This window comes from Canis lupus, chromosome 18 (assembly GCF_048164855.1).
Source record: "Canis lupus baileyi chromosome 18, mCanLup2.hap1, whole genome shotgun sequence".
NCBI classification, from domain to species: Eukaryota; Metazoa; Chordata; class Mammalia; order Carnivora; family Canidae; genus Canis; species Canis lupus.
In genome coordinates this window covers 28,754,269-28,775,216 of record NC_132855.1, presented here as the reverse complement: position 1 = coordinate 28,775,216, position 20,948 = coordinate 28,754,269, and the positions used below count along the sequence as shown (strand labels likewise).

Genomic DNA, 20,948 nt, shown 5'->3' with positions numbered 1-20,948 from the left:
TTAAAGTTGTTTTCTTTTCTATCCCTTAGCCCACAAATATGCCCAAACTAGTCCTCTGACAGCTGACATTGGAACCTTCACAGGGTTTCAAGCGAGTAGCTTCTAAGATATTCCCTCAAATCCACAAGCTGCAGGATTTATCTTCAATGACGCCTACAACACCAGCAACATACCACTACACATAACTCGGGTGTTAACTTGGGTCAGGTATCTAATCAGACCAATTTAGTTCTTCCTCTTAAAAAGTACTGCTAGGAAAGGCAAACTCTACTTCTTCAAAAAGTCTGCCCTTTTTTTTTTTTTTTTTTTTTTTTTTTTTGCAAGGGACATGAGACACTAGAAAAGGGAAACTGATTGGCTAGTCATAGTTGCCCTACTTCCATTTCAGGTCCAAGTGGGAAAAAGAAGAAAAACAAAAAAAAAACCCAAGAAAGAAAGAAAGAAAACTGTTCCACAAAGAGTACCAAGGGAGCCTTAAGCAAATCAAGTGTAGATGATAAACTGTACTTTTTGATTCCTACGATTTAAAGAGGTGATGGGGAGCGGGGGGGGGGGGGGCAGGGGGGCGGGGGAGGAGGAGGGGGAGGGGGCGGTGATATAACTGGGCTATCCAAGTGTCTCTTGAGAAAGATGGTCCACTTCACAAAGTAGGCAAAGTAGGGGGTGGGGATGGAGGGATGGGGGGTGGAAACAATCCGGCCGAGGGACAACCCCAGGATGCTGACCGAGCTTGGAGGTAGAGGGCCCTGGAGGCCAGGGACCGGAGAAGGGAGAGCTCGGGCAAGCCGTAGGGCCACGGGAATGAGCAGCAACGCAGACAGACCAACGCTGCCACGGAGCAGCGTGTAAGGGGACACCGCGGAGGAAGCGAGGAGCCGGGGGGCAGCGACAGCAGCAGGGTGACCAGTGCCACGGGCGACGGGCAAGTGGCGACTGCGAAAGCAGCACAGCAGCCGGAGGTGGTGGCACTCTGTTGAGTCAGCACAGCTCCCACTCGGGGGGGGGGGGGGGCAGGGGGGCACTTGTAGGATCCCCGCTGCTCTTCGGGCCCCGGGGGCCCGCTACGGAGGGTCAGGCCCGCGGGCGGGAGAAATGATGTTCTCGGAAAAGCTGGCGCCGGCCCCTTCCCCATTTCACAGGTAAACACTGGCCGCCGTCGCCGCTTACCTCTGTTAACATTATTACACCCCGGGGAAGTGAGCTCCTCCCTAGCCTCGCCGCATGGCAACAGCCGTAGCAGCAGCGAAAACTGCCCGAGCCGCCGCCAACTGCCGAAACAGCTCCTTCAGTCCTCTCCCGGGCGGCGGCTTTACTCGGCTTCGCTGGCTTCCCCCCGGCCCGGCTGCTCGCGACGGACGCGCCGCCATCTTGGAAGAGCGACGTCCGCGTATCTCTGCGACGTGCGCTCCCATTGGCGGGCGCAGGAGCGGCCGGCGGCACGTGACCGTCTCCATGGCGCCGGCGCGTGGGGAGGCGGGGGCGGGCGCTCGGCGGCCCGCTCGGCCCGGGTGGGGAGGCCTCCCAAGCCGGGTTTCCGGGCCGGTTCGGGACTCGCGGGAGTGGAGACTGGGTCCCGCGCGGCGGCGGAGCGGCTCGCGCGTCCCCCGCCGCACGCCGGGGAAGGCCGACTCCGACTCCCGGGCGGAGCGAGACCTGCGGGGACCGAGCCTTGGGCGGATGGCGCTGCGGACCTCGCGCGTCTCGGGGACCCGGCGGCCGATGTCCTGTAGGAAAACTTGCCTCTCTCATTTCCTTGGCCCCGCGGCCGCCGAAGAGCGATCTTGGGTTAAATACGGTCTGAAACTTGCTCCCCGCGCAGTCCCTTCGCCTTCTGAACTTGGACAGAAACTTTCCTTCGCCCTTGCGGGTCGTCAGCGAACCCCCTTCGAGAGTGTGCGACAGGTCGCAGGACTGATACAGGCAGATCAGCTTTACCCACGATCCTAGCGGTCAGGACGGTCGCTCCGTAGGTGATTGGCCAGCACCTGCATGACCGTGAGGGCTGAGTCTTGCTCCTTGTACGAGAGCTCAGAGAAAGCCACTTGCATGCCTTTTCAGTGCCCTTCCTACAGCTCTGCTGGCTCCCTGATCTGTCTGTGTATCAAGGCGAGCAGATTTCGGCAGGTGTCATTGTAAACAGTGCCTACTTAAAACAGGCTTGAACTCCGGCACTCTGTGCTCAGAAGCCCCCGAGACTGACACCATCCTGAGTCCACCCCTGGATGCATTACGGTGTGTGCAATTAGAGGCAGTCACGTCTACCTGGATTTTAAGGAAAGTAGTTTACCTGACCCTGGTGTCAAAGTGTGTTCCTCGGTTTTTGTATTAGAAAACTGGTGTACAAGGAAATTGAAGAGTCTCAGTTTTGACTTGCAGAACCCCTTCCGTCTCCTTTTTTTCTTTTTTCTTTTTTTTTTTTTTTTAACAGAGGATGCATAGGCATTTGGGAAAACTGATGCCAATAGTTTATTCAACCCTCTCCTGAATCTCCTTCCTCCCAGCTCCACTCCTTTCCTTAACAATTGGCACTATTCTATAAAATGAAATTTACTTAGCACATGACTCGTATTCTCAAAAACTAAGTGAGGGCGTTACAAACTCGTTTTACCTCTATTGGGCTGTGTCCTCGCTCGTGAAACAAAATTGTCCATTTAGGTAGTCTGGCAGAAATTCAAGAAAAAACCCCTCATTTTACTGAATTCAGCTAATTGAGGCAAAGTAGTTTTTGTTGTTCTGATCTGCATCTGATACGTAATTTCCATACTGCTAGCCCAGCAGGATTCTGGCCTCTGCAACACAATATGATGTGTTACTGGTATTGACAGATCAAGCCACGAATAGGAAATAGGATTGGAAAATTCTATCTGGACTAAGACGTGATAAGGGAAACTAAGAGATAATAGAGACAACAAGGAAGCTGGAAAAAGATACTGTTCCAACCTGTAAGTAAGAAAACAGAGGAGACTTATTAATATTTAACATACTAGCTGGTGAATTAAAACTGTAATTTAGGCATCTAGCCCTGAGTATTTAACTTTTTGCACATATTATTCCAGGAGCAGTACGTGGTCACCTATTCTAAAGGTGGTAAAGTAAGTGTAGACATAACTTGAGGTTTGTACCAACCTGTAATATGACCTCAACATGCTTTTAACTTTTAAGAGTTTATCTGTAGACCAGGAGCAAGCCACAATCATTAGCTCCCTGTTTTCTCAGCCGGAGTCCTTTCTGTGACCTAAAAAACCTTATGCTAGCTAGCCTCCCAAGTCCCTCCTCACATCCACCTCTCTGACCTCATTTCTACTACACACTTTGTTCTAGCTTTCCTGCTCCTATAACAGCAAGGCATGTTCTTGCCTTCGGGCCTTTGCACTGACTGTACTCTTATCTAGAAGTATCTTTCCACCAAATACTTGCATGGCTAGATCCCTCACTTTTGTCCCATCTTTAGTTAAATGTCACCTTTTTTCAAAGAAGCCTACTCTGACCATCCCATTTAAAATGTTACCTGTCCCCATCTCCCCTCCCTTGCTTCAGTTTTCTTCATAACTCTTATACCTTCTAACGTAATTACAATTTTTCTTTTGTATTGTCTGTCTTCCTTCCATTAGAACATGAGTAAGCTCCACAAAGACAGGAATTTTTTTGTTCTGTTCAGTGATGTTTCCTCAGCACCTAGAATACTAAGAATATTGACATGGCACTTAGTAGATAATATTTCTTAAGTGAATGAGTAAATCACTTCCTAAAAGACTTCAAAAGGAAAAAGCCTAGTTCAAATTGATTTAAAACAAAAACTTTGGTGTTGAAAGGTTAATTTTTTTAAAAATCGGCCATTGTATGTTACCTTGCGGTTATGAGGGAATTACGTTTACGGTCAGGAGAATGCCAGAGGGAAGTTTATGACAGAATTGTGAGCTACACCTTTATTTTTAGTGGTGGTAGTGGGATGGGGGAATAATAAAAATAAATTATGGTAAAAACAAACTTTACATTTATCTTGGGCATGAATTAAAATTAACGTGCTAGCAAGGGGAGGAACAAACTGAATATGGTATGCCAATTCGTGGAGTTATGGAAATTGAGGAGTTATATAAGTGGAAAGAGAATGTTTACAGAATCAGCTAGTTTAAAATGAGCACCGAATTTGGTATAGATTACAGTTGCATTCCATGTGGCCTTAAAAACATCATATCAGTTGTTACAAAGGAAACCTGGAACCAGCTGATCTGAAATGCTGGCTGCTTTGGCTATCAATCAGAAATTAAAAACAAAACAATCCATCCATCTTAAGAAACACATGATAAGGATATTTACATGGCTGTTCTTGCAAAAGGTTTGATTCCCCAACAGCAATGTCTAATCTGTCCAGTTAACACAGGAAGGAATGACAAAAAGAGGTCAGAGGCAAAAATCAAGGGTGTGATGCTTTTTGAACAGGTCACTGCCAGTGATTTCTAAACCTCCAAGCAGCAATTCAGAATATCTAGTTTGCCTACTTTCATTTTAAAACAGATTTAAAAAAAAAAAAATTCTACATATTCAAGTTGTTACAAATTGGCTATAATTCCTTTTGAAAAACTGGAAAAATATGACATCAACCTTCCAAGCAAATATCCTCCATCACACAGTTGTTATACTTTATTATTTTGGTTTTTTAAGCCATTTCATTAACTCCAGTTTCTTCATAATACCATATCATCAGTGTCAACTACCACCTCTACTGAACATTTAATAGTACTCTGCATTCATTAACAAGGCCCAATCTTAAAGCCAGGGAATCAGTATTGAAGTAACACATTACCAGCAGAGGAGACATATTCTAAGACAACAGCAGGATATCCTGATTCTTTGTTAGTAGGGCAACAGGAAGCCGAAATCTCTGGACATTTAAGAGTGATCTGAAGACAAGCTTCAAATAGCCCAGCTTGTGCTTTTATCTTGCATAGTATTTTTTGAGGAAATACTGAGGCAACACAAGCCTAAGAAACAGAAACAGATAATATGAAGCCTTGCTAACAATACATTCAGGCATAGCAAAATAATAATGTTCACATTTCAAAAGTATGAAGGGATCACTGGTAACCCCAGGCGAGAGTTTTTAAGACAAATATTTTCACATCACAAAAATTAGACCTAGAGCACTTTTTCAAACCTTTAATTCTCAGTTATGAAAACTATTTTTCAGTACTTATGACCCAGGTTCTGTGGGAGGCATTTTGCGTATATTATACTTAACAATTGAAGAAGACTGTCACAGTAGATCTCATTACTCTTTGAGGCCATGACAAATTTAGTGAGTTGCTCCAAGTCACATGTCAAAGGTATATACTACCAATATCATTTATCACTGTTGGTGTTGACTTCAATCAGTTTGGCTGAGGTTAGTGTTTGTCAGATTTCTCCACTACAAAATTACTGTTTTTTCCCTCTTTCCATATTTCTATACTCCGTAGAAGGAAGTTGCTATCAGCAGCCCACACACAAGGAGCCCGGAATTATTCTCCTACTCCTTGAGGGTGGAACATCTACTTAAATTATTTGGAGTTATTTCGTATGGGAAATTTGTCTCTTCTCCATTTTTTATCAGTCCAATCATTTATTTAATAGAGTATGGACTCGTAGACATTTATTTTATACTTTGGGTTAAATCCAATACAATTTTATTTTGTTGCTCAAATTGTCCCAGCTTTGGCTATTAGGAATTCTTAGTTGCCCTATGTCCTCTTAATATACTCGCATTAATGTGGAGTAGTTTTTTTATTGTTCTCTTCCTTACTTTCTGCAAGATAGTCTAGCTACTGCAAAATGCTCCAGGATCATTATACCCCCGTCCCAGAATCAGCCATTTTTCTAAGGAATTTCTATTCCTTTACTGGAGACTGATAATAGAAACCAAGATCTAGGCCCTAGGTGTGTTCTTTGCTACTCAGAGTGTCCCTTCTTTTTACCTATATACACATATTTCTGTATGTAACCATCTGTATTTATATTAAGCTGAACATGAGTTCATACTGAGGTCTCCCGACTCTAGCCCATTAACAGTGAATCATTCTAGTGAGAAACCTGGTTCCTACCATTTTTGCCATCCATTTACTTGTTTAATCTCAGTACACATCCACAACAATATCAGAATTGTTAACCGTTGGGCAACAACCTGATCAACTAGAGTACAGTGTCTAGACACAATTCCTTTTCTCTTTAATCTTACTAATTTCAGTTATTTCCAAAGTTGCTTAGTTTAGCTACCTTTCCGCCTACTTCCTTCAGTGAGGTTGCTTCATACATCTAATAGATTAAGATACTCTTGTAGCACTCTACTTTCTTAAGATTCCCTCCAAACTCCTAAATGATTTTTTTCATTTACATATAGTAAGTTTCACTCTTTGTGCTGACTTTTGACAACTACTTAATGTCCTATCACACAGAATAGCTTCACAGCCCTAAAACATAAAGGAAAAGGAAAATACATAATGAAATTACTTTTACATTTTTATCTATAGACCCAAACAACTGCTCTTTGTACAGAAGAAACTTCACTTGCATATAGAGATTTCAAAAAAGATACATATATATTATATTTGATGCATTAAATACATAATTCTCTATAATAACTAATATTAAGTTCTTGCCATATGCCAGCCTCTGTTCTAAGTGCTTCACAACAATGGTATAAAATTAGAACTGTTATTATTCGTATTTTATAAATGATGGAATTGAAGCCCAGAGAATTACGTTTTTAGCTCAAGTTTACACAGCTAGTAGTAAAGTTGATATTTAATGAAAAATATATACACACGTATATATATATATTTTTTTAAATTTTTATTTATTTATGATAGTAACAGAGGGAGAGAGAGAGAGAGGCAGAGACACAGGCAGAGGGAGAAGCAGGCTCCATGCACCGAGAGCCCGACATGGGATTCGATCCGGGGTCTCCAGGATCGCGCCCTGGGCCAAAGGCAGGCGCCAAACCACGGCGCCACCCAGGGATCCCCACACGTATGTATATATATAACTACACATGTGTCCCATATGGTTATATAATTTAGAATTGTATGTGTATGTATATTAGATTAACTTTAAAAATTAAAAATTTTTAATAATCATGTCCTCAACTTCTTATGTGAATCATAAGAATTGTGATTGGCCTTTGACCTGTTTTTGGCTTCAGCCAAAGGAGGAAATGAGAAAAGGAATCTACTCATGGACAGAACCTAGTATGTCCCCACATTTAAGGCTTACCTCAGCTAGTTTCATTTTTACAGAGTAAGGGTAAAATCAAAGACTGCTATTATATTGCATCCTACTTTACTAGCTTAACAAGGAAGGTAAAAGATAAGATTATTCTAAAACCTAAGTTGATCAACACTTGCTTCCCCGCTGGAGATGAGCAGAGCTTCCTAATGTGGAGGGACACATTGGAAGTGATGACATTGGTAAGGGCTGCTATTGGCTGGGAGGCAACATACCCCAGGACCCTTGCCACCCTAGCTCTGCCTAATACGTTAATTGACACAAAGTTAGTTTAACCTGCTTTCACCCCTTGCATATATATATGGCAACTGATGTTTTTAAAAAAATTTTCAAATGTGGGGGACACCTGGGTGGCTCAGTGGCTAAGCCTTTGCCTTTGGCTCAGGTCGTGATCCCAGAATCCTGGGATTGAGTCCCACATTGGGCTCCCCACAGGGAGCCTGCTTCTCCCTCTGTCTGTGTCTCTGTGTCTCTCATGAATAAATAAATTAAATATTTAAATTTTTTTAAAAAAATTTCAAATGTAAGCCTATTAGTAATAGATGTAACACTATTAAATTGAAAAATATTAGATATATGCCCCTTAATATTGGCTGTGGAATAAAATGAATAGGAGCCTGAGAAGATTTACACTGTGGTCCTGTCTTTACTAGTAAATAGGGTTAATCCTTGGAAATGCAAATCCATCATTTGTTGAGCTTAATGTCTTTTTCTGTAAAGTTAGGAGGTTAAACATATAATTAAATTAACACTAATATTCTAATATACTGTGTACACAGTGTTATTTGAAGCTTTGGGCAATGTCCTATGGCTCAAGATCAAATGCTCTCTAAGGTTTTTTCAAGTTTAAAACTGGTACTTATAGCAAATAAGTTGCAGTTCATTTTTCTATCACTTTCCTTCAACAAACATATTCATCATCACCTTTTTCAAAAACCTTGCTACAGAGCAGACACATACTCTGCTGTGAACTGTTATGTGAATGGTAATGAACTCCTTGAATTACCACCTTTCCACTTAAAATGAGACACCTCCTACCTTATCACAGCCATGTGTGTAAATATCCACGAACAGAGAAATCAGCAAACACGTCGAGAAAAGTTCTGGTCTATAAAAAACAAAGCAAGTAGGCAAAGAAAGAGAATGTGAAATCAGGCTATTTATTCTTGAAATCTATAGGATATTCAACTAATTTGGATGGATAAGATTTATCTTGTTCACTAAATCAGCAAAATGCAAAGGGCTTCACATTTGATTTTTAAAAATAGATGTCCTTTTTAGGTTTTCCTGTTGCTGGGGAAGTGTTCTTTCTGTTGCTAACAGAGCTAAATGTTCTGCTTTGAATGGGAAATGTTTGTTTTTATTGGGAGGAGTAGCAGAAGGATGAATGAAGGAATCCATTTTTTTTTTTAAACTGTGTTTCTGTAAGTGAGATGTCTGCCTTCTGGGTAAAGGCATATGATTGGTTATTTACCAGAGAATCCTTTAATAGGATCATGAAATTTGTCTATTTGTTTACATGTTATTTTATTCACTAAAGCTTAAATGGGTTAACTATTCAAATTGTAAAGATCACAGGGCTGTAGAATTAATATTGAAACATTTATTACCTCTGAACCCTCAGTGGTTAGAAGGTACAAAGAAGAAATTTATCATTTTTACATTTTTTGCCTGGTATAATTTAGCTTCCAAAAAAGGGGTAAGGGAAGAAATAGATGAGATCTGGCTTTCTCTTCAAATCTTAGGATCATATAATTAAAATACCAACCATCTTGCTCTTCACCTTTATATATTATTGTTTGCACTCTTTGGGGCAGGAAACTAGTGGAGGAAATATCACAGGCAAGCAAATATGTATAAAATATTACCTTAGTATATACAGTGCTTAAAGCTGCATGGAAAAAAAATGGCCATTCTGGCTATCCTCAGCTTAAGAATTATAGAATTATTTTTAATGTAATTTTGTTAACCCAAAATTAAGTTCTATATTATCAGTATCTTAATTGTGTTGTAATACTCTGTGAAAGACTGTTGATTTCCTAAACAAGAGCTTTTACTTTGTTTCAGCTGTGTCTGATTAATTCATCAAATGTATTCTTCATGCCAGAAATTTTGGTTTCTTTTTTTTTTTTTTTTTTTTTTTTTTTTTCATTTATTCATGATAGGCACACAGTGAGAGAGAGAGAGAGGCAGAGACGCAAGCAGAGGGAGAAGCAGGCTCCATGCACCGGGAGCCCGACGTGGGATTCGATCCCGGAGCTCCAGGATCGTGCCCTGGGCCAAAGGCAGGCGCCAAACCGCTGCGCCACCCAGGGATCCCAGAAATTTTGGTTTCACTGAAACTCTATGATGTGAAAATGTAATTGAGTTTCTGTCTTCCAAATTTTATTTTTGTCTTTAGAAGCAAGTTGTTAATCTATGAACCATTAGCTTTTGAGAAAGGGAATATTTCATAATATCTCTCTAAATCATTCTATGGCTGTATTGACCTACTCATTTCATTTTCCTCTGGGCATTGAGAAAGATTACAAATCCTGCCTATGTAGGTGGGGTCATGTAACTAGCTCAGGTCAATGGAATGTGGCAATCCTCCTCTTTCTCCACTTTCGGAGGTGCCCTTGGGTGCTGTTTGAGATAACAAACACTTGAGATGGAAGGAACCATACAAGAGAACCCATCTACTAGATCAAAAAAGAAAAAGATGTTTGGACTTTGCATGACTGACAAGTTCTTTTACAGTTGTGGGTTGTTGTTGCCACACCTAGCAATACATATCCCAAATAAAACACTTTGTAACTACTTACTGATAGTAGAAAGTATGTAACCGAAGAAATTCTCTCTCTCTTCTGCCCCTCTGCTTCCAGAATGCAGGGACTGTTTTAAGTGTTGGTACTTAAGTCAATCCTTAATAGTTACACCAGATTTTAGGGAGGACTACTTCATCAAATCATGACCTGGGAATTACAGATTGAATGGCCACACACATACATACACACGCACACAGATTTCTGGGAGAGAGGTGCAAAGGCTGAAGACTGAAGACTCTGCCCCATCTTTCTGGTCTACTCAGAAAAGAAAACCATGAAAGTTCATGGAAGAGGAAAAAGAGTGAATAAGAGACAGGCATGAACCAGAATGAAGGACAAGCTGCTCTTAAAGAACGGAGTCTTTCCAGGGAGTTCTAGTAGCCATTATCCAAGGATGTGGAGAATTGGGAACTAGGAGGTAATAAAGCCAGCTGTTTGACTCAGGAATTGCATCAAAGAATGACTGGTTGATTGGACTATGGGGCAAGTTTTGCCTGGAGATGTCTTCAGGCACTCACTCCTCACCCTGATGGAAAGAGTCTCCCACACTGTAAATTCACTCGGGAACAGAGGGACTAATTGTTACTACACAGCGCCTCTGTGCCAGGTGCATTATGTACCTTGTTACCTTTATACTTCATGATAGGTATTGTTAGCCCCAATTTTAAAATGAGGAGATTGAGTCTCAGAAGTTTGTTGAATTTGCCTCAGGGTTCTCTGCTAATAAATAGCATGTCAGTTTGAGTCTAGACTTTTCTGACTTGAAATTTACTTTTCTACTACCCACAAACTCAGCCTCAGAACCAGGAGTTAATATATGCTTTGAATGTCCAGTGAAAACCTGCCTCTTTTTCTCAAGCATCTTCCATTTTTTTGTAGTCTAAATCTCATGAGAATCTCTTGAAATAAACTATAATTAATCTAACAATAACTTGTTTTTCCAGTTTACCCACTCCCCCCAACATAAGAGATAAAGGTGTGAACCCTAAGAGTTTTATCTGATTTATTCTGTTAAATTGTCAAAATCTAACCATGGTCTAGTCGAATGTAAACACAGTATACCTCTCCTGATAGTAAAAGCCAGTTTCACAGATTTATTGAATTTTTCTCATTGATTGACATGCATTATACATTCAGCTAATCTCTCCAAGCCCACTTGAGGCCTCTTCATCACTGACAACATTTAACTTTTATGTCTGCCTCCTTCCTATTGACCTCTGCCTCATACCATGCTTATCCTATAACCTAAGAGTATCCAACCTATTTCTTTCACTCTGCCTCCGTTTCCATGTACAATGCCAGATTTGAGCTGTGTCAAGTCTGTTCTCCATTTTTCACCCTCAGAGTCCTATGCTTTTCTGTTTTTTAGACAAGTTACATCCCCTCTCTTCATGTGTGTCTGACATTGGCAAATCTATCATTAATCAACTCTTCCTCTGTCTCCTTAGGCTAATCTCTAGTTGCTAACGAATCCTCATGATCACAGGCTCTCTCTGAGCTTTCTGGAACTGAAAGGGATGACCTGTGATCTGTAAGCACCAGTTAGAACAAACCACAAGGCACAAATAGTGTACTAACTTCAACAGCAGGCCCATTTTGCTGAAGTACGCGGACATTTAGAAGATAAGACCAGAGTTGATTTGCAAAGTCCCATTTTTGATGGTGCAGATGGCAAATGTAAGTTTATCTTCAGTCACTTCTGATTTTTTTCCTAGGCTATCTTTCCCTTATCTTTTTATCTTTCCCTTATTTACTAGTCTCATTTATTATCCCTTTTCTTTTGAACCGATTCCTTAGAAATGTGTTTGGAATACTGTATCTCATATAATCATATGCCTTGCTTTGCTTATTTTAAGAAATACACTAAAATTTAAAATGTACGCTAAAACTAGTAGATTTTTACAATAACACAATGTTTAAAAGTAACAAGTCTGTACTCAACATCAAAGACAAAATAATTACCAAATGACACAATTGCTCTCTAGCTTTCAACTTAACTTATTTAACAATTACTCTCATTTATCTATTTCATTTATTATTTTTTTTCATTTATTATTTTAAAGCACATGACAGTTCTCAGTTGCCAGAAATCTAATAAGCAGACACCTTTGTATTCAATGCTAAATACATAAAAACTAAAGTAAAATACCGAAAGTGTTTCTCACTGTTATTTTCCTTCATTCCTATATTTTGGCCAAATTATATTCTCTGGAAGATAGCAGTAAAACTGAGATAAACAGTATATTCCTAGTGTTCATTGTCCCATATTGGGTAGTATCGTTTTTAGATTATTAGAGTAAGAAAGAAATCCTCATACAGTTTATAATGTGATTAAATGGAAGTGAGATTTTAATCACACATATCAATGAAGGAGCAGAAAAGGTTTGCGGAGATTCTGCTTTGGCTCCTTTTCTAACTAAAATATAAAGCTTATGGAAATTACACTTTTTGTAAGTGTGATAAAATAAGCTCTCAATCACTGGCCGTAATAAAAGAGAAAATGAATTTTAAAAATCTGAAATGGCGAATAATCTAAAACTTGTCAAACTATAAAGTAAAGCCATTCAACTTTGAGCATGTCTCATACTGGATATCCACCCAGCTATATTTACTGTGTATATTCTTTTAGAGAAATCATAGTGATGCCAAAGCAGAACCTTAATTTTATATATTAGTTTTCCATTTTACAGTCACATCAAGTTATTATTTCTTACCTATCTCTTTCTCCATGAAAATCTTGCAAACCATCAGTAGTGGTGTGCTAGAGCTGATTCAAACTGACTTATGAGCTAGGGCAGTTGTCAAAATTCTTGGAATTTTAGGCAATTTTTGAACATAATCAGTAAAAATTAAAGTATATACATAAATTATATATAAAACAAAAGTCATGAATACTCAAAAATGTTTGCTTCCTAATTGTTTTACTATTTTTTACTATTATCTTGTTTTCAAGGTCATTTATACTTATTCTGTGGCAAAAATACTATAGAATAGTGTGCTATTTCACATCTTTCAATTCTTTGTTCAGTGATATCCCAGAAATAGCTTAAAACCAGCTGTGAAGGTAGTATTTATACCAGGGAAATTGGTAAATATTACAAAATCAAGACCTGGGTTATTGTTTTGCTGATTTTCTAGAGTTAAGGAAGTGATCAAGAACATGTTAATAATGCATATTATTAGGTGTGATGACCAACTGTTATTGTAAATAACACACACACACACACACACAAATTAAGGAACTATTCTTGTATTATTCATAAACAGTTCAGCAAAGAAGTTGCTCATACTATAGACAAATGAAATTCTGACATCTTCACCAGCATTTATTCATCAAACACTTGTCTGTCAATTGCAATCACAGTTTAGCTAGGGTACAAGAATTCAACAAAAATCAACAAAAGCATTAAAAGAGAATTTACTGGCTATATACAAATCATAACAATATTAATATTGTATCATTTTTAACAAATCGTGTGCCACTCGTCTTTTTATATCAGCAAAATATGTGATAAATGTATACGCATCTATAAATACATGCATACCTTTTTTTCCCCAAAAAGCCAGTTTATCAGCTTGCCACTGTCCAGCACTGACACTCTCTGACCTCCTTCATACAGTCTCAGTTTACCCATTGATTGCCAGCTTATTTCTCTTCTCCAGATTCTTTTTTTGTTGTTTTTTTTTTTTTAAGATTTTATTTATTTATTCATGAGACACACACACACACACACACACACACACACACACACACACAGAGGGGCAGAGACTTAGGCAGGGGGAGAAGCAGGCTTCATGCAGGGAGCCTGACGTGGGATCATGCCCTGGGCTGAAGACGGCACTAAACCGCTGAGCTACCCAGGCTGCCCTCTTCTCCAGATTCTTGATGCAAGGACCCAAGAATGTTGGTTATATTGTTTAAGGTGATCCGTCCTCTTTCTTTTACTTACAGACTCTGCCTCCCTTGCCACAGAAGTGGCCATGGAACTTGCACTTAATTGATTTGAGTAGCAGTGATTAGTGAATTTACAAGCAACAAAAGCAGAGATAGAGTCCCTTTCTGGCTTTGATACTATGAATCCTCAGGATTGGTGTTTTTCCTGGGGTTACTAAGCAGAATCTGCTGGTAGGTATGTTCTCTACCACATAAAGAAGGTGTTTCTGCAGAGCAAGAGAAAATGAGATTACTTTGTCAAGAGAAGCAGAGGCAAGCAGAGATGAGCAGCAGAAATAATATGTTCTGGTGATGTCAAATTTCCAGATCCAGTTCTTCCTATAGGCATTACTTTCTACAGCCATTTCATTTATGTGAATTATCAATATCTTCCTAGATACATGTACCGATACGTTTATCTTTACTTTAAGATAATATAAACTGATTTTCTCTTTACTTGTAATATTAGAGTCCTGACTAATACAAATCCCTGTGTGTTAATGGACAGGCTTTGTCAAGTCTGCAAACTGCCTGAAATTGTATGTAAAATTTTGTATTTGTGTTTAAGTGCATCCCCCTCCACCCCAGAATAAAGTTTATAGCTTGCCTCAAATTCAAAAAAAGACCTATAAGCCCAAAAAAACTGACTTAAGTTAATGTGAATCAAAATAAGCTAAATAAATAGCTTGCTGTGTCAGAATTTGCTCAGAATATACCACACCAAGGTGATTACATTCATCTGAGTATGGATTGGAGTCTATCTTTGCCTGATATTTTTAACCTAGATTTTAAGGCTTTCTAGGGGCTTTAACCAAAGACACTTATTTTTCATCTAATTCCTCACTTGTTACTTTCTTCACAAACTAGCCTATTTGTATATGTGTGATATTGTTAGCATATTTCTCAAGAGAGTAAAATGAGAGGCACTTGTTATTCACTTGAGTTGTGAAACATCAAGGAAGATGAACATCTGATAAGAAACCAGTATCTATATTCTGTACAAACCTTTAAGCATGATTTTTACCTACCTTTAGAAATAACTTTCAGGGAAATAATATTGTACATTAAATTCAAATTTGATAAATATATCTCAGATGTTTTAAGATTCTTTTCAAAAAGAATTCTGGGTTTAAGAAGCCAGTGAAATTAAGTTATAGAGCAGAAAGAATCTTTATTGAGGTAAATTAAAACTGGACTCAATATAAATGAGAAAACAGTAAAATATAAGAAATCCATCTTGTTCTCTTGTGATGCTAGCTATCATAGGTAAAATAATTGTATTTGATTAAGAAGCAAAATAAAGTGTTCCCAATACTATGCATTCAATACCTTTACTTCAGAAAAAGCTAAAGCAATTTCATAGGATGATTTTTGTCTAAAAAAGTAATTTATTGCTTGGATAAGCATGACACAGAGACTGTTCAGGACCTACTTACCTAAGTGAAGCAATATTAGCCTTTGTAAGAGTTTTGGTTTGTACCTATTGCACTCAGAGAAATTATTTAAATATCATTTAAAATATAGTGGACACAATAAAGTAATATAGTCAAGATTTCTTTAAAAATAAATTTGGTTTGAAAATTAAAATGTGGTACACTGAAGTTTCTAAAAACTGAAAACATTTCGTCATCAGAGCCAGTAGACAACATTATAAATATCCTGTCAAGGCTGAAGTGGAATAATGTTTAAGGCTGATACTGAAAACAACTAGACTAAGATATCAGGTTATTTGGTAAGTCTAGTAATGAGAGCTTAGGAGCTAAAGCTATCAAATTAACTGGCCTACTTTAAGAAAAAAATTACTATATTTAAATCTTATTTTTAGATGAAATTTAGTGTTGCTTCTCTAAGTCATATTAATCATTAAGTTACCAACTGAGAATGATTACTCAATGCAGAGAAAGAAATTCTATCCTTAGTTCTAATGCTAAATTGGGTTATATCTATTTATTTTTTTATAAATTTATTTTTTATTGGTGTTCAATTTGCCAACATATAGAATAATACCCAGTGCTCATCCCATCAAGTGCCCCCCCTCAGTGCCCGTCACCCATTCACCCCCACCCCCCACTCACCTCCCCTTTCACAACCTCTAGTTCGTTTCCCAGAGTTAGGAGTCTCTCATGTTCTGTCTCCCTTTCTGATATTTTCCACTCATTTTTCTCCTTTCCCATTTATTCCCTTTCACTACTTTCACTATTTTTTATATTCCCCAAATGAATGAGACCATATAATTGTCCTTCTCCGACTGACTTACTTCACTCAGCATAATACCCTCCAGTTCTATCCACGTCAAAGCAAATGGTGGGTATTTATCATTTCTAATGGCTGAGTAATATTCCATTGTATACATAAACCACATCTTCTTTATCCATTCATCTTTCGATGGACACCGAGGCTCCTTCCACAGTTTGGCTATTGTGGACATTGCTGCTATAAACATCGGGGTGCAGGTGTCCCGGCGTTTCACTGCATCTGTATCTTTGGGGTAAATCCCCAGCAGTGTAATTGCTGGGTCGTAGGGCAGATCTATTTTTAACTATTTGAGGAATCTCCATCTATTTAATGGGTAGTTGAGCTGGTCTTTAAGGCTATTTCACATTCTTGAAGTCTATAATTGTTTTCACAAATACTTCTTAGGCTCTTGGCTATACTATTAAATAGCCCAACATGTGTACAAATAGATTGATAGATAAGCAGGACACAGAAAGCTTTGAAGGCCCTGATCACCAAACAGAAACAATATTTTGCTACTCTGTAATATACTGCTAAAAGAAAGGTTTGGGTACAATAAGATTAATGGATTGGTCCCTGCGTGTTGCTGAGCACGGAACTCAGATTTTCCTCACAGTTCATTATAGAAGTGCAGATTCACATGGATGTAGGTGTTCAGCTCCAAGAATAAAAAGTTAGACAAAAAAAAATCTGTTTTGGGATAAGAAATATGTGACTCATACTCTTTATCATCTATTTATTGATATTATTTATGTGTTCCATAAGATGCCTCACCATGGCATTAAAAGTAGTAACTTTTCTCAAACTAAACAATAATCATGAGCAATTCCCCCAAAAAGTATGGGTCTCAGAGTTGGTTTGGTGTAGGTAGAGAATATTTAAAATCTTAGTGTAAACCTCTTAGCAAAAGTAAGAGTATTTATTTGCTCTTAAAAACATTTGTATTTGCATAATTTTGTCTAACATACAGCTGATTGGTCTCTGATGACAAAATAATTATGAAAACACCAGGAATTGACAAGTGAATTAGATTGCTTGCCGTAATCAATATTACTACACTTTGAAAATAGAATGTGGGGTGAGGGAGCAGAGCAGGAAATTTAGAATCTCTGTAAACATATTTTTTTCAGTCAATCACTATTGATAAAAGTCAATTTTGGGAACGCCTGGGTGGCTCAGTGGTTGAGCATCTGCCTTTGGCTCAGAACGTGATCCCAGTCCCAGGATCGAGTCCCACATCGGGCTCCCCGTGAGGAGCCTGCTTCTCCCTGTCTGTGTCTCTGCCTCTCTCTTTATGTCTTAAATAAATAAATAAATAAATAAATAAATAAATAAATAAATAAATTCTTTTTAAAAAGTCAATTTTGGATTACCTTAAAAATAAAAAATTAGTAGGATGCAATTTTGTAAAACTTGACATTAAATATTTTATTAACTCTCTAGATAAAGATAACTTTAAGGAAAGATACCAGTGATGGAACACTTTCTATAATGTAATAATTATATTGTATGCAATCATTGGTTTGTAGGTCTTTCTTCTCTACTAAATAGAGCTCCTTGAAGGAAAGAAGCTTGTCTTTGTATCCACAGGTCCTACACAGAATGCAACTCAAATGTTTATGCAGTTGACTAATTTACTTACTTAGACCTTATATTATTAAGGAGCATATATTCAAATGAGGGTTTATATTAGAATCACTTTTGAAGCTTTTTATAAAACAGATGATTAGGAACCATACACAGATCTACATATGTTTTTAGAACTCTGCCAACTGATATGCCTTTCCATAATATGATGAGTGTATAGAGCACCACCAAAGTCAGAAACAAGGCAAGGATGTCTATTAACTCCACTCCTATTAATCTTGGAGCAGAGGTATTAATAAATTCAATCATATAATAGAGAATAAGCAGAAGTATAAGAATTGAAAGAGTAAACCTATATCCAATGATAATGATACATTGGTTTACCTAGAACACAGAAGAGAATCATTTCTAACACAAACAAGAAAAAAAATTCAATAAGATAGCAGATATTAAATTAATATATAAAAACCAATAGCTTTCACAAATAGAAAAATAACCATTTAAAATCTATAATTGAGGGCACCTGGGTGGTTCAGTCAGTTAAACTGACTCTGAGTTTCAGCTTATGTCATGATCTCAGGATGTGGGATGGAGGCCCCATCTTCAGCACGGAGTCTGCCTGAGGTTCTCTGCCTTTTCCTTTCCCTCCCCGTCTGCCAGGTACACTTTTTCTCTTTTTAAAAAAATTTTTAAAGATTTTATTTATTCATGAGACACACAGAGAGAGAGAGAGAGAGAGAGAGGCAGAGACACAGGCAGAGAGAAAAGCAGGCTCCATGCAGGCCTGATGCAGGATTCAATCCTGGAACTCCAGGATCCCGCGCCGGGCCAGAGACGGATGCTCAACTGCTGAGCCACGCAGGCATCCCCACACACTCTTCCTCTCTCTCTCAAATTTAAAATAAATAAATTAATTAATTAAATACATAAATACATAAATAAATAAAATCTTTTAAAAAATCAATAATTAAAGAAAAATATAATAAGAACAGGAAGATACTTAAGAACAATCTTTTTTTAAAAAAAAGATTTTATTTGTTTATTCATGAGAGAGACACACACACACACAGAGGCAGAGACACAGGCAGAGAGAGAAGCAGGCTTCATGCAGGGAGCCCGACGTGGGACTCAATCCCGGGTCTCCAGGATCACACCCTGGGCCAAAGGCAGGGGCTAAACCGCTGAGTCACCAAGAGATCCCCAACTTAAGAACAATCTTAAAAGAAGATATACTAAACCTATATAAGGAAATTCAGAAAGTAGACCTGAAGAAATGGAAAGATATCCCTCATTTTTGGATAAAACCACTCAATATCATAAAGATGTAAATTCTCTCCAAATTAATATATAAATTTAATGTGATCCCTATTAAAATTATTAATAAAAATACCCCAAAGTTGTTTCATTTATTTTGGTTTTGATGAAAATAGGTTAGTTTTAAAGTTCACCTCATAAGATAAGCATGCAAGAATAGCTAGGAAAACTCTATAAAAAAAAAATCTAATGAGTGAGGACTTATACCTCCCTCTATATATTGTTTATGCTTTGATGTCATGTGGGTTCCTTGTGCTGCCTGTCATCTTTATTATTACTGTATGATTGACTCTCCTGAAATAATGACTCTGTTAGAACCCAGCCCAGTGCTTCTTTCAACACTTTGTATTTTGGACTACCAGCCTGGCTTCCTCAGCTTCTTGCCTGGCAAAGAAGTTACTCTTCTTAGGGAACCTATTCCGATGCAATCCTGTCTTCCATCTTCTTGGTCCTTGTTTTGTTTTGTTTTGTTTTGTTTTCTAAGGATTTTATTTATTTATTCATGAGAGACACAGAGGTATAGACAGAGGGAGAAGCAGTCTCCCTGTGGGAAGCCCAGCACGGGACTCCATCCCAGGACTCCGAGATCAGGACTTGAGCCAAAGGCAGATGCTCAACCACTGAACCACCCAGACATCCCAGTCCTTGTTGATATATAGCTAAACTCATGGTATTTACCCCTGAATCACCAAATTGCTTTTCACTGTGCTGCAGTTTAAATAACAGTGCTTACCTGTATCAGTTCTCTTTCTGGAAATGGCATGCAAGCATGCATTATACTTCTTTGACCACCTTTTGGTTAGGTGGCACTATTTTAGGTCGAGTTCCTCGGATGTAGTCTCTAAGACAAAAACTTGTATGCAAGTGATATATTAAGAAAATATTCTCCGGGGAGACTGGTATTGAAACAGAGTAAATGAAACAAAGAATGCAATAAAGCTAAGTAAGAGTGTAAGTTCAGGCCAAAGTCTCACAGCAGATAGGCTTGAGCATGATCCCACAGGAGAATTCTGGAGGGTAGGTGATGACTCTGAGTTGTCCTAAGCTGAGGAAAGGGAAACTGAGTTTTTATTTTTGCACAGGTGGGCCATTAATCAACAGCCACTTCAGACTTCATCCATGTGAATGCTAAGCATTTCTAACTCTGCAAAGGAGTTTCAGTAGCCCAAAGGCAAGTGGCCGAAGACAAGACACAGGTACTAGCCATGGAATGCCCATAGACTGGACATTCAAGGAGTTAAGCTAGGGATAGGCATTGTCTCTCTCAGGTGCTGAGTGATTTTTGGAAGGAAATTACTATCACAGGTGAATTTAATTTCCAGTGTGCGATCCACCAGCATTTTCTTCTCCTGTCTTGACAACCTAGAACTCGCTTGGAAACCTCAGCAACCTGCTTTGGAAAATCCACCATCCAGGATGGTGGAGCTTTGTTAGCCTGTATTCTTCAGTTATTGGGGGAGGGTCTCCTTTAGATTCGTGTTGGACATTTATATTAAAATAGGAAACTTAGGCTGCATTTGTTATTATGGTAGATCCTCTCCCGTCCTAATACATGTATCATTTCTGCATTCTTTCTTCACAATTATTTGTTGAGCAAATGCCACGCGTGAGGCATGTGCTACAGAGTAGAAAGACAGCGAAGCATTTTTTTCCCAGAGGGCCTACTTTCCAATAGAGTATAGTCTATGCCATAATAGAGAGGCTGTGGGATCCAGAGTGTTATCTTAACAATGAACAGGAAACTCCAAATCAGCGAGACAGGGAAGACTTCTTAGAGGAGATTACATATAAATTACCAAAATGAGGAGAAGATA

The 20,948-nt window shown here is 38.7% G+C and overlaps 2 protein-coding genes across 10 annotated transcripts in view; one reads left to right on the top strand and one right to left on the bottom strand.

Annotated features, from left to right (window-relative positions):
- SNX13 (sorting nexin 13) overlaps window positions 1-1,401 on the bottom strand; it is a 180,668-nt gene extending 179,267 nt beyond the window's left edge. For 3 of the 9 annotated variants that reach the window (XM_072783853.1, XM_072783854.1, XM_072783851.1), the window contains exon 1: window positions 1,168-1,401. In XM_072783853.1, coding sequence (XP_072639954.1) covers window positions 1,168-1,179 — 12 coding nt within the window. In that variant the 5' untranslated portion in view covers window positions 1,180-1,401. The remainder of the gene's footprint in view (window positions 1-1,167) is intronic. The other 6 variants (XM_072783858.1, XM_072783859.1, XM_072783852.1 and 3 more) reach the window with 5 other exon arrangements.
- On the top strand, window positions 1,175-15,585 carry LOC140608914 (uncharacterized). The gene is made up of 5 exons (XM_072783890.1): window positions 1,175-2,942; window positions 6,843-7,002; window positions 10,328-10,671; window positions 11,513-11,741; window positions 14,017-15,585. Exon 1 carries the CDS (start codon window positions 1,222-1,224, stop codon window positions 1,945-1,947), a length of 726 nt encoding a protein of 241 aa, XP_072639991.1. The 5' UTR covers window positions 1,175-1,221; the 3' UTR covers window positions 1,948-2,942; window positions 6,843-7,002; window positions 10,328-10,671; window positions 11,513-11,741; window positions 14,017-15,585.
- The last annotated feature ends 5,363 nt before the right edge of the window (window positions 15,586-20,948 follow it).